Here is a 14,100-nt window from a genome sequence, read left to right on the forward strand (position 1 = left end):
TCGAATCCTGCCTGGAGGCCAACCGGCACCAGCGCTCAGCTGTGGTGGCAGGGCCCGGGAGAGCTCCATCCCTGAACCGTGGAAGCCCCCGGAGCCAGGAGCCTGCTCCAGCCCCCGGGAGCTGTTTGCTGTCCAGAGCAAGGACAGAGAGCCCCGGCAGGCCGCAGATGAGGAAATGCCCAACAGCACCCATTAAAATGTACTTTATTGTCTGTTTTACAGTAGCACCTTTAGATTTTCAAAGTGTTAAACACAAAGTTACAAAACTCTCAAAAATTATTAACTTAGAAAACCTTGATGGCAAGTAAGTTACATAAATAGGTTACAAAAAAGATAGAAGCCATATGGGTTTTTGCCCCCAGAGGAACAATTTTCTCAAAAGAGGAGGGCACTGGAGAGCAGCTGAGCTTGGGTAACATTGATTGTCCAGAAGGTGGTCCCTGGCTGCGTAAAGCAGCCTCCAGAGATGCTCTTTAACCAGCTTAGGACCCTGTCAGTACTTCATGCACAGCCAGACCCCAGCTGAAGGGCCACAGAGGTTAAACTTGAACCTTTCCTTCCACTTGAGAGGGGTTTGACTCAGCCCTGGGGATACTGAAGTATCAGGAAAGAGGGATGAAAGGAGTACTGCAACATTAGCATCACACTCAGAAAAAAAGTGAAGGTCAGGGAGTATATGACAATCAAGTAAATCAAAACAAAACCAAACCAAACACAAAAAACAAACCCAAAATCATTATTCCTGGCATAAAACCGTTTCTGAACAGCATAGCTGGAAGTGCAGAGCCCAGACACTTTAGTTATCTTCAGTTTCACACTTCTGGTGGGTGGGCCCTTGCCCATTGATAGAACATTCAAGAGTTTAAAAACAAAAAAAGAAAAAAAAACAACAAACCACAAAGAATCCAGACATCATCTGTGACAACACAGAAACAGCCTGAAAAAAGAAGCACAAAAAAGGAGAAACCTCTCACAAACAGGAACACACAACAAAAAAATACCAACAGAGGCTTCAACAGCTGAAAGCATCTGGCCCTTGCAGAATGAGAAGGACCTGAATCACCAGGTCCTGGGGCACAGCCTGGCATCACTGGTACCCCACATGTAGGACATTTTCCACCATCACCTTACCAGCTCATGCTGCACTCCCAGCAGTGCCCCCGAAACACCAACCCCTTTTCTAAATACGGTATAGCTTTGAAACACTGCTCCTGCTGCGGGCAAGGCCAGGGAGCACTGAACTCAGGGAGAGGAGCGAGAGCGGCCGGGGGAGCCCAGCAGGGTCCCTTCCCCAAAGACATTATCGTAGGAGGCCTTGAGGAAGTGGACGTAGCTCTGCATGCTGCGGTTGGTGCTCTCTGACTGCTCCAGGCGATCCCTCAGGTCCTGCAGGCGGCTCTCAAAGCGGCGCTCTGCCTGGGGAGGGGCACAGCACACAGCTGAGAGCTTCTTCCCCCTGCACCTCAGACTGGAGCTGTTCCCAGAGGTGCTGAGGCCAGCAGACAGTGGCACAGCAGCAGGTGACATTGCCAGAGATGGTGCTGTGGAATTTGCAGCCTCAGCTGCTCATCCTCAGCTCCACTCAGCAGCCCCATGACAAGAAGAGGCAAGAGGATGGCCAAGCAGCAGCCTTTTACAACCCATTAGCTACTTATGGGGAACTGAACACATTCTGAAAAGCATCCTGACATGAGCCCTGTGCCAACCCAGTGCCTGGTGAAACTGGAGGAAATGAGCAAACAGGACTTTATGAAGACTCCCTTTCCTTTTGCCAGAATAGAGCCTTTTATCTACATCAGGAATTGCATTCTCTGTCAGATAACCAAGCACAGTAAATGAAGCAAATCTGACCCTGGTGTCTGGTGTAAATCTGACATGAACACACAAAAGGCCTTGGAGTAAACTCATTCAGATTGCTGCTGCAAGGAACAAATCAGAGTCCAGAGAAGCTCCTGACCGAGTGACATGGCAGACGTTCTGTCAGACACAACCAGCAGCACCTCACACTTGGACACAGCTCTGCCTGACTTCCATGGCATGCCCACAAGCCCCTCGGTTATGGAGTCCATTTGCTGCCAGGACACCAGCAGCACAGCAGAAGGATCCCTCACAGGTCACTCACATCGTCTTTGCTCCGCCGCAGCTGATTCAGCTCCATTTTGTTCCTGCTCAGCTGCGTCTCCAAATCCAGCAGCTTGGCCTGGGCTGCCCTCTCCCGAGACGCAGCTCGCCCTCGAGTCTGTTCCACCTACATGAGATGCAGAGCAGCTTTATTACAGGGTGTCCCTGCCAGACTGGCTTTCCCTGCCCCACTGCCCAAAGGCCGCTGCACTGAAACTGGACACACTCTTCTCCCCGAGCAGCAGCTCAGTCTTGTGCTTTCCTCTCTTTGCTGCACAGGGGTCAGTTCCTCAGCGGCTGTGGTGCTGGTAGAGCTCCAGAGCCTTTTACTGCTTGTACTCCATGGAACATGAGGACTGCACCCATTTGGTCAAAGCCTGAGGAGGCATTTCCAGCACTCTCATTGCTCCCCCTCCACAGTGTGGGTAGCTGTGGGAGAGCTCACAGGATACTACTCACTTGTCTCTTGGCATCCTCGATGGCCGTCTCTAGCTGCCGGGCCAGGGAGCTGCACTCACGGCTCTTCTCCTCCAGCCGCAGCTGGCACTGGTGGATGGACTCCTCACGCTTGGCTATGACCTGCAGGAATTCTATGTTCTGGGCACTCGTTGCCTCCTGTTTTCTGGGTTAAGACAGGAAGTGAAGGAAATCTATTCATGTTAAACAGAGTCTTTCAGTTTGCCTTTCTATCAGGCCCTGGCAAGTCTGGGAACAGATCCTACTCCCCCTTCAAACGCGAGAGCCCCAGGAACACCTCTCCAGTTCTCCATACTTCCAAGATGGAAGCACATCCAGAGCACCACAGACCTGAACTGCTCCAGACACTGCACTAACAGGAATTTAAAAGCATGGCTGGCACATAGTAACCTCAAAACCAGCTACATGGGAGAAGGAGCTGTTGGTATGTGCTCTGTGAACCATGATCCTTGCTAACCACATTCACTACAGGTGCTGCAAACAAACTCCCTCTCCAGTGGGCAGCTATGGGCAAGATCAATGGGGGACAAGTACAGAACCCTGGAGACACCTGGGGGACTGGAACAAAACTGAGGCTGTTTCAATCCCCTGAAAAAACAATGGGAAGAGAATGGAAATGGAAGGTTATGAGAGCCAGAGAAGCCTAATGTTTCTAACCTTTCTAGCTCTTCCACCTTCAAGGTGAGCTGCCTTTTCTCCTCTTGGGCAGACTGACACCTCTCTCTTGTCATCTCCATTTTGTCCCCCTGGAGCTCAATCTAAAAATTACAGTAAGGAATTACTTCACAGAGCAGTCGCTACACAGACACATGACTAACCACCTACAACAGAAGCAGCTCTCCAGAAGCAAATGTGTTCAATTCATCAGTTATGGAGAGCCCAGAAAAGGAACAGTGGACAGAGAAGAAAAGCACTAAAGCCTTGTTTTGCTGCTGCTTCCAGCAGTGTTTGGAAAGGTGAGAAAATTCTTCAGCATTGCAAGAGAAAAGCCAAGTCTGCATGCAGCACATGCACAGCCAAGCACCCCACTGAAAGCTGCCCAGAAAGGCACCAGAGGCTGAAGTGCCAGGAAGGTTTGCAACTCCCACAGGCAGTCAAAGCTCAGCAGCCAGGCTGCCAGATCATTTGCTGTGTCTTGAGGCATGGCTGTAGAGGCCACACCCGTCTGCAATTGTCCTGCAGCACCTACATAGTCCTGGTGAGAAAACACAGGGGCTGGGAAAACAACCTGGAATCAGGCTAAGAAAATGAGGTTAGGACAGAAAAACCACAGGAGGGAAGGCTGGCAAGGTGCTGAAGTACTGAAGCCAGTGTGGGCACCAGCAAGTGTTGGCACTGTGGCTGTGCAAGGCCCAGTAAGGTTCTGCACCAAGGGAGGAGAAACCTTCTGACTCCCTGCACACAGACACAGCACACACGAGGTTTGCAGGGCAGCTTTAATCTTTTCAGCCAGACAAGCACAGAGGATTCAGGAGCTCTGCCTGCTCTCAGCCCTGTGGCTGCAGCGCTGTGGTTACTTCCTGCCAGCTCCTTACCAGCTGGCGAAGATCTGCAACCACCACAGACAGGTCCATGCTCTTCTTCTCGTAACTCTGAAGCTGCTCCTGACATTCTGCCAGCTGTGTCTCTTTGACCTTTAGGATCTCAGGCAGCTTCTCCAGCTCAGCAAGCTGGCTCTGGAACTGCTGGCGCACCTGCAGCCAAAGAACAGCACATGAGGGCCAAGGCTAACAAGTTCAACTTCAGCGAAGCTTTGTTAGTCTGCAACCACAGGGACACTGTGTGGGTACGTGGCCAGTGCTGGAGTTCAAAGCCCAAGGTCTTCTCCTACTCCAAAAGGCTCTTTCTTAGGATTTGGGATTCCCGACAGACGGAGTAAGAATGAACCTGGGCTTCAGTTTCACTGGAAGCTTGCTCCTTTTGAAGGAGAGCTGTTGCGCATCAGAAAATGCTGAGCCTTGGCACATTTAAGCCACTGTTTCTGCATCAAAGGGCACACTGAGCAAGCTAAATACCTTGTGGAGGGCAAGACAGTGAAAACTAAGTGGCTGTTCAGCCACTTCTGTAGAATAGACAAGTCCTCAGAAGGAAAGGGCCAGATCAGGCACTCCTCTCATGCCCCAACCACAGCTTGTTTCACTGCAGAATGCCAGGATCCATGAATGTCCCCAACACACCAGGCTTTAGAGGAATAGTTACCAACTCAATCTCCTTGCTCATTTCATCCTTTAGTATCTTGTTCTCTTTACTGCACTTCTCCAGCTTTGCTGCCATATCCTCTGCTTCTATTTGGGTCTTCACCACCTGAAGGTACAAAAGCCCCAAAGACTTTATCTGTCACCTACAGTTTTCAACAAATGTGCAAAACTTTGGAGTAATCAAAACTGTTCAAGGATCAGCAACAAGTTTCTTGCCTCAGTAACCAATCACCCCAGGAGCTGTACTTGGAAGTTCTTTCTGCTTCTGCCACCTGGATAATTTGGGCTTTCCACCAAATGTTTTTCTCTTTTGCCTTATCTTCCTACCACCACAGTATCCAAAACCTGCTCCCCGAAAGCCACCAAGGAGCAGTCCTTGACACACTGAGAGGCAGAGGAAAGCATCTCACTGTTTTCCTTTACCTTTTAAAAAGGAGCAGGGAAAAGTGAAGTAATTCAAATCAGTCTTTTATTTTCTGGTAATCAAGTTGTGTGCTGTGGGAGTCCTTCCTCAGCAGCAGCTTATGAGCACACAGAAGGGCAAGCCCTCCATACTCAGGCATACAGCACATGGCAGTCAGTTTAAAAGGAACCCAAACCATGTGAAACATCCTCCAAGAACAAAGGGTTAAGGTCATACAGAGCAAGCCACAAGATCAAGGAATGGAGGGTTTGATGATAGCCTACCTGTGACTTGTAGCTTTCAATCAGTCCTTCGTAGCTCCTGATAGAGCCCTTGAGCTGCTGCACTTCCATCTGTGCCAGGTTCAGCTTTTCCTCCATGGGGACCACACTAGCCTGAAAAAAGGAAACATCCTCTGCTGAGCACTTGGAGGCAGCCACCCCACAAGCTGCCTGGCACTGGCTGGCCTAAGAAAGAAGACCTGGCAAAGCTGGCAAAGCCTTCCAGGCTGCAGTGCATTGCCCAGCTTACACCAGCAGAGCACAGAGCTTTGGGATGGATGTGCACTCTCCAGGTTTGCATGAACCAGCTGTGCTGCTTGGCCTAGGGCCACTCCTCATCTGATCAGTGCCTGGCTTCCCAAAAAAGCAGCAAGATCGCCAACAGTGAGCGAATGCAGGAAAAACATGGCAGCCAGCTCCTTGCTCTGGAGATTACCACTCTGTGAACTACACTTCTCTGTTCTGTTGCAACAGCATGAAGCTGTAAAGAAAAGATGCAAGATCCCAGCGGGAGGAAACAGCTTGTATTGGAGCCAATTACAGAAAAAAAATGTGGAAGAGACCCAGGCCTGCCAGAATGGTCACTTTCTTTATGTCCCTTCCCATCATACTTGCCTACCATAGGCTGGTTATGGTAAAACTGGTTTGAAACTGAATGGCAGCAATGGCAGCAACTCATCTCTGTCCTCAGAGACCAAGCAACTTGACATGCTGGATCCTTTTTCCCCCCTATCTTTCAGAACAACTGACCCTCAGCCTCTCGTTCTCCATTTTGAAGGAGCTGGTCTCTGAACTCTGGTGATGCAATTTATCCATCAAAGCTTCTCTGTCCTCCTGCATCCTGTCCTGTAGGGCTGTCTGCTGCTCCAGCAAGTCTGCAACACGGCTGCCACAGGGAAAGAAAATGATGTCTTGAGTAAGACTCCTAACTGTTGAAAGCTGTTTCAGAAACCTGGCTTCTCCCTGTCCTTTTCCCTTCCTCCCCCAGCCATGTCTGCACATCTCTGTTACACTCTTCTACTGCCTCAGTCCTCTCATTCTGCTTGGAATCAGCCTGACTTGCCCCCTGGAGCTCATTGCATTGCCTTCAAGGCACACAGGGTAAAGAGGTTTTTCTCTTGTCCCCCAGATGCATATTTTGTCCTGCAGCAGCAACTGTACTGCAGTGGTAACAACTCATTTATTTAGCCTCAGAACAAAAGTGGCACAAACTATGCTGCCTGCCTCTCCTACCTACTCCCTACCATCAGAGCACTTCAAACAGATCTCAAAATAACCTTAATTCCTTCAAAGCACTGCAAAATGGCAAAGGAGCAGGAAGTTTAGGGCTCAGCAAACCCTTACAAAGCTTGCCTTAGCCGGGGCAAGTCAGCAGCAGAACCCACATCTCTCTCTCCCCCTTTCCAACGTCTGCTCTAGCCCTTAGGCAGTGCAGCCTGTAGGGATTTGCAGGCAATGCAGTCAAATGACTCAGTGAGCTGCTCCTGGAGCTCAGCACCCATCCCCACTCACCCTTGTCTCCCCACACCAATTTCCTCTAACCTGTTCAGTGCCACAATTTCCAGTTCCAGGCCACTCTTGTCCTTCACTGCTTTGTGGTAGCGGCTCCTCCAGGACTCCAGGGTAGACAGTGCCTCAGCCATGTAACTGTCCTAGCAGGCAGAAGAAATGCATGAGGGAAAGAGCCAGGGAGGCAAAACTGTGACTGCAGTGTGCAGAGATGCTGACAAGGACAAGCATGGTATGTGCAGAGACTTCATCAAGCCTTCAAATACTGGGGATAAGCATTTTTCTTTATTCTTCCTGATCCTTCAGCGAGGTGCCCTCCAACACTGTCAGCCAACAGGTAGCAGCAGGGACAGGAGAACCCCCTCAGGGGGCAGATAACTATCACAAAGCATGGCTAAGATTCTACCAGTGAGGCTCTGCCCCTGGAATTCCAACGTTACTCCACGTCCTAAGGTAAGGACAGGGAGAGCTGAGGCAACTGGATTTGTTCTAAACTTAGCACAAATAGGCCAAGGCATAAAGACAGAAATAAACCTCTTTAGCTGAAAGCAGAGGCCCTCCAGGGACTGCTGCCAGAAGTCAAACCTTCAGATGCATGATCCAGAAGGAGGTACCTTCTGGGCCAGCTGCAGGGCAAGCTGCTCTGCATATTCCTGGGCATGCTGTGCCTGCTCCTTCTGCACCCTGGCAGCTTTCTTCAGAGCCTCCTTGTCACGCTCTGTCCTCTGCCTCAGCTCCTGCAGCTGTCCCATGGCACCTTCCACCTCCGCCTTGTGCTGAGCCTCGCTGCGCTCCAGGTTCTGCAGGGGGACAGACACACCACGGAATGATGTCCTTGCACTGCACACCCAGAGCAGCAGAGAGCTAGCCATAAACCCCCAGGCTCCAGTCTGGAGGAGCCTATTGCTGTGTTTCACCTGCACAGCCCTGATCTCTGGCTGGCAGACATGCCCAGCATGCCACATCTTCCCTTCTTCTTTCACAAGCTGCTCTCTAGAGTACTGATTTCCCCTCCTGACCAAGACAAACACTGCTCTATCACTCTTTTGATCTACCCAAGCACACTCTCTTTAAGAATTGCTCACATATACCCATGTTGGTTTATGCAGCTATTGAACAATCACAGCTCCTCTAAACCATCACCGTGGACACTTTCCTGTCAGCATTAGCAGGCTTCTAAAACATCAGACTTTGAACAAGATAAAGCAGGGCACCTTCTCCTCCTCATTCATACCCCAGAAAACAGGCAGGAGGGTGGTCAAGCACAGAGACTTACAGCACACTGCTTCTCCAGAAAGCAGATCAAGCAGTTTACAATCTCTTGATGACTGACTAAACCAAAGCCATCGTTTAAATAATTCCATAGCAAGGAAGATTTAAAACAAGTCCAATTAATGCACATTGACCTTAGGGCCCTGAGCTTGCCTCAGGCACCGAGGGCAAAAAGCCTTTTCCTTTCCTACTTCACTTGAGCAGTATGCTGTGTGCCAGTGGTTTCTCAGGCCACCAGACACAGCAGCAGGGGAGCGGTGAGTGCTGCTTCCCCCAGCTCAGCTCACAAGCAGAGCAGCTCTGCAGACACACCCAGAGCCGTGTGGTCAGTCGGTTGTTCTCCGCCTCCCTGCTTCGAAGCTGCGCTTGTAGACGACCTCTGACAGCCTCCAGCGACTTAGAGAGCTCTCCTGCTGCCTTGGCCTGCTCCTGAGCCAGAAAAGAGAAAAGACACCTGCCTTCTCAGCAAGTTCATGTGTGGAAAGCCCTGAAAAGCTGCCGATTTTGCTAACAGAAGAAACAACTCAGCATGACATGGCCTCAGCTCTCTGAATGATCTCCAGCCACCTCCACTTTCTTCAGATGGACCCTCACAGCTCTTCTGTTCCAACAAAACAGGGAACAACTGAGTAGTCCTTTATTTTACATCAGATGTGAATGACTGCCTTGAAGGATTTGTTCTAGAGTAAAACATCCTTCATGGCTGATCCCCTCCACCACATTGCCCTTTACTTCCTCAACAGAGGAACGGATGGCTTTGATACCAAGACACACACACGGCCTTGCAAAGAAAGGCCCAAGCAAGGAGAACACCACCTGCCCAGCTTTGGGACAGGTGTCTTATTAGCAGAACATGGTATCCACAACCATGTGGGAATAGGTCTCTGTCCATCTGGTTTTAGAAGCAAGGCAGCCATTTGGTCCCTTAAAAAGTCAGCAGCTGCAGACCCCCTGGTCTGGGGTCTCTGTGGTTCTACAGAACTGAAAGGTACAGCAGAGAGAAAAGCAGAAGAAGGAAGCTACCTTTTCTGACTGTATCTGAACAGTAAGATCCTCCACTTCTTTTTCTTTCTCCTGAAGCCTCATCTGAAGTTGCTGGGAAAACAAACACCACTCAGATGTCAACAAATACATTTAGGCAGGTGGAGGGAAAGAGCTGCAATTGCCTCCATCCTTCAACCCTCTTGATCCACAGCACTGTCTGCTATCCACAGCTTGGAGAAACAGGCCAGGCTCTCCTCCAACAGAGAGCCAAAGGGGTACAGGCACCCTTGTATAGCCCCCAGATTTCAAACCTATGCATCTATCCACTCTGAAATGCAGGTTGATAACCAGAGGAGCAGGGTAGTAGCTCTCAGTACCACAAAAGCCAAAAGACTTTTTATTGGTCTAAAACACATTGGTCTAAGACTTGATGGCTGAACAGAAGCCAAAGAAGAGTCTCTCATCTCAGGTCTCTGCTTTACCATTAACAAAACAGGGGAAAACAAACCAACAAACACCTTGTTTTGCTTACCACTTTCTCTGCCTCCGAGTCAGCCAGCCTCTTCAGCAGTGCTCCTTGCTGCTCCACTATCTTCTGAGCATCCTTCTACAACAGAAGTTAGAAAACTTGCTAACTAAAGATCTGGTTTATACATATTCTTTCAGTTTAACTGGGCAAATCAACCCCAGAACAGAAAAGTCAGCTTTGCTCTGCGCTACAGGCAGGGAGAAAAAACCAACAATATCTATGCTTTATGACACAGGGCCAACAGCAGGGCTGGGGAAAAAAGGAGCTAAAAGCTCTCCAGCTCCACTTCAGTGTACAAGACAACAGAGCCTCCTGTAGTCACCCAGGCTGCCACACACAGCACTGCTCACCTCCCGGCTGTGCTGCTCCCTGAGCAGCTCTTGCAGCGTCCGGTTGGACTCTTCAGAGGTGCTCAACTTCTGGAGCAGAAGCTCTTTCTGCTTTGTCAGTGTGTCAACATCTGAGCTGCTCATGTGTTTCTCCTGGAGGAGGAAAAGGAAAAATACGGGGAAAAGAAAAGAAGAAAAGGGAAGCATTGTTCCTGTGTAATCCTGCATGGAGCTAACACAAGCAGGGCACTCCAAGACCAGCACTCTGTGTGCAGAGGCTGATTGCATGCTGCAAGCACAGACCCCACTCCCAAACAAAACTGGCCCACACCTCCAGCATGGTAATCCCTCCACTTCTCCTTATGTTTTTCTGGATCAGCAACTGCAGCATTGCATTTTTAAGACAATCATTTAACAGGACAACAGAACAAAAGCAAGAATAGAGAAGGACAACACTTACAACGTTGAGCCTCCCAATCGTGTGCTTGAGGGCATGGATCTGCCTGGCTGCTGCTGCTCCGTCCCTTTCTGCCTCGCTCAGCTTGGACATCAAGCTCTCCTTCTCACGCTGCAGATACCTCTTCTGCAGCCTGCGATGAGAATCCAGCCAGCAGAGAAAGAAGAACCTTTGACAGCTGCACCACCTACTACTCACATACAGGGGCCTGGGTTAAAACTCATAACCCCCAAATCACAGGATAAGAACTCTAAACAAGCACTGCTTAAGGGTTGCCCCCTTTCAGGCTAAGTAACCAGACATCAGGAGATTGACAGGACCACAGTTATGACACAGGAATTCAGAGGGGACAGATGGGGCCACTAGGAGCCCCACGGCTCAGTCCTCTCAGGGGTTCTCACTCTTGTCTCTGGATGATTTTCACAAAGGCCAAAAGTTCTCCCTCAGCCTTCAGCTCCCTGTTTATTCATTTGTTGTTCTACCAACATAACCCAAATTCAAACCTTGGAGATAAGAACTGCAGAGCTAGGATGGCCTTCCAGTAGGCCAGACAAGCCAACAGGTTCCTCTCAGAGCAGTTTTTCCATTCAAATAATCACTGCAGAGCTCTTCTCTGCAGCTATTGCCATCTGCAGTCCCCATTTATAAGGGTGACTAAAAATGCAGGAAGATGAGTTCCTCAGCAGCACTGCAATCCAGGGTGCAACCTCCAACAGTGCTGGCAAGAGCAGGGGTAGGTGCTTGCAGCAGCACAGGGCCAGCTCCCTTACACAGTCAGATCCTTCTCCTCCTTCATGCGCTCGATGTTGCGCCTCAGCAGGATGTTCTCATGCTCTGCCTCCACCAGCTCTTGTGTGACCTCCTTCAGTTCTTCCTTCTGCTCCTCAAGGAGACACTTCTTCACTTGCTGCTGTTCCTCCTTTTTCTGCAGCTTGGCCTGAAGAAGATATTTAAACAGAACTTCAGACAAGCCAGGTGCACACAGAATCCACCTCCCAAAGTGGATGGTCAGATATCCAGCACCAAATATCAGAGGACCACACTTTGGAGGTTCCTGCATGCAAGGGCCCAATTCACTGCCTGCAAACACCTCCCAGCCCACAAAGTGTCCTGGCTCCAAGTCCAGCCACGAAGACAGGACAGACCTCAAGCGTGATGGGAAAGAAAGGAGCTACAATCTGGCTCAGCAGGTCTTGACACCATCCCCTCACCTCGTTCGTCAGTGCTCCCACAGCATTCATCAGGCTGTCGATCTTTTTCCCATACTCCTCCATCCTGCACTGCACAGAACCCTCCTCATCCTCCTCATCTGCGGAGAGGTCGCTGAGGCGCAGCACCGACAGCATCTTCTCTGCATCTGCAGGGGTCGTTTCCAGGTGGTGGGCTGGGGCCTGGCAGCACAGCAACACAGAGCACTGGGGTTTCACACTAGTTATAAACAGCATTCTAACCCCAGCTCTCCCCAGAGCAGAGACCAGGTTGCATCACTGCTACAAGGCTAGCCAGGAAGGAAAACCACCTGTAACCAGCACTTTCCTTTCCACCAGGGCAAGGTCAAGAATGCAGGCAGACTAGAGCAGAAAAAGCTTTAGAAAATCCTGGAAATTCAAATCCTCATCCCGAAAGAGCCAGAAGTACAAAAGGCAAAACTATCAACCCAATAGAAAGAAAATGTGACACAATCCTACACAAATGCTCCATGCTGCAGAAGGGACTAGGAACCATAGCCCCTTATTGGATCTTCAAGGGGATTAGTAAAACTGTAACAAGGAATGAAATCTGTCTGGCTTCTAGAGGCCGAAAGGTAGGATGCAGCCATAGGCTGTTAATTAATGTCCAATTCTTCTGTATTAGAAAATGAAAAAGATTTACAGAAGACCCTTAAAATGGATAGCAGGTAACAGCAGTCTTCTTTCAGATCAGCCCATCTCCCTCACTGCCCAGCTGCTCTCTTCAACCTCAGACAAACCCCAAAGTTTCTACCGCAGAGCAAAACCAGCCCTACCTCCCGTTTGCAGGGGGACTCCCGGACAGATGCTTTGCCAGGGGGCACCCAGGGGGCCTTAGCTTTCACCCGAACAGCTCGGCCTGTGCTCGTGGTGTCTCCTTTTGTTTTCTGTTTGTGCTTTTGCTGAGGGAAAACAAAATAAATCACAGATTTCAAGAACCATTTGACATGTTTAGAGCTGCAAAACCAAAGGGAAGTTCCCTCTTGGAAGTCTACCACAGTGTTTCACAGGAGAGACCAGAGGAGCCAGCAGCCATCAAAGGAGGCTGCTGCACCTGCAGTCACCAGCCTGGGCAGCTCTGTCCATGGCACAGCAGCTCTGTTGCTGGGCACTCATGGTGTGATGAGAGCTTTACCCAGTGGGCCAGGGGAGGAAGCCTCCTCTGCATGGAGGTACACACAAAAATACCACAGCATAACCCATTCACATGGGGAAGGAACAGCCTGGGAAAATCCCTTCTCCGCCCCATACTCACCTCACAAAAGATCATCTTTTGACTACAGCACTACCAGAGAAGAAAAGGACAGTGCAGTGTGAATGGTTGTGAGGAGCCCCTGAAGTGTTTTCCCTGGTTTGCAGCCACCTAGCAGCTCTGCGTTTATCTGTATGGGACTCCAGGGGCTCTAACTGAAGGCAACTAAAAGTGGTTTTGCACACTTCTAGCCATAGAGACAAAGCAGATATCTTAAATTTTCTCTACAGGAAGCAGATTGATAAGAGTCATTGGTTTCCCTGTCAGGCCTACCCCACAACCACAAACAAAGTGACCAGAGGACTCTGCAGAGGATGTCTCACACAAGGACCCATCTGCAGCTCCCACCAGCATCTCTCACCAGCCTGTGAGTGCAACTTCACACAAGCATCCAGACATCAAACAGCCAGGAACTCAATTTCAGCACTGCCTCCTGTGGGTAAGGCTACAAAGAGATCCTATTTGCAGCGTGGCTCACCAGCCTGAGGAGCTGCTTCATGCCAGGAGACGGTTTGAATCCAGCCTGTTTTTTTCTAAACCTTTCAATGCAATCAAGATGTAATTTTAAACACCTAGATGTTACCTTTCCCCAAACGTTTTATATGAAAATAGGGATGAAGCCAGAGAAAAACCTTTTCAGGACACAAATCCAGGAAATAATAAAAGGAAAAAAAATCCCCCAAAACAAATCATATTAAAAGGAGAACTTCTCACAGTGCCACACTTGGACATGAAAAGGGCACCACTGCTGCAGCAACTGAAATCACCTTCAGCACAGACACACCACTGAAAAGTCATCACAGGAATCCGAGTCCTCCAGTTCTACACAACAACAAGGCCAACCTTGAGGTCTTTGTGGCAGTTCAAGGATCACTCTCCTTCCTCTTTGCAGACCTTACAAACACCCAGCTCCTACCTGGCATTTTGCAGGTGAGGTTTTCTGACCCTTTTTAATATGGACATGGACAGGGGTGTTCTCATCCACATGGACGTGCAAAGGGGGGGATGAGGAACGGTTCTTCATGGCTCTTCTCCCACGGATAGGAAAGGGCAATACAA

At 49.7% G+C, this 14,100-nt stretch overlaps 1 protein-coding gene across 1 annotated transcript; it reads right to left on the reverse strand.

Moving 5' to 3' along the window:
• Positions 1-1,242: 1,242 nt before the first annotated feature.
• Positions 1,243-14,065, reverse strand: ODF2 (outer dense fiber of sperm tails 2). Its single transcript, XM_054393299.1, has 19 exons — positions 13,958-14,065; positions 12,566-12,691; positions 11,772-11,951; positions 11,331-11,497; positions 10,564-10,693; positions 10,125-10,256; positions 9,778-9,852; positions 9,285-9,356; positions 8,574-8,690; positions 7,604-7,789; positions 7,023-7,132; positions 6,231-6,366; positions 5,484-5,594; positions 4,798-4,902; positions 4,134-4,292; positions 3,256-3,356; positions 2,581-2,743; positions 2,123-2,248; positions 1,243-1,416 (listed from the first exon to the last, which is right to left on the reverse strand). The coding sequence occupies exons 1-19, from the start codon at positions 14,063-14,065 to the stop codon at positions 1,243-1,245; spliced, it is 2,478 nt and encodes an 825-aa protein (XP_054249274.1).
• Between the last annotated feature and the right edge of the window lie 35 nt (positions 14,066-14,100).

The sequence above is a fragment of the Indicator indicator genome, chromosome 28 (genome assembly GCF_027791375.1).
Source record: "Indicator indicator isolate 239-I01 chromosome 28, UM_Iind_1.1, whole genome shotgun sequence".
NCBI classification, from domain to species: domain Eukaryota; kingdom Metazoa; phylum Chordata; class Aves; order Piciformes; family Indicatoridae; genus Indicator; species Indicator indicator.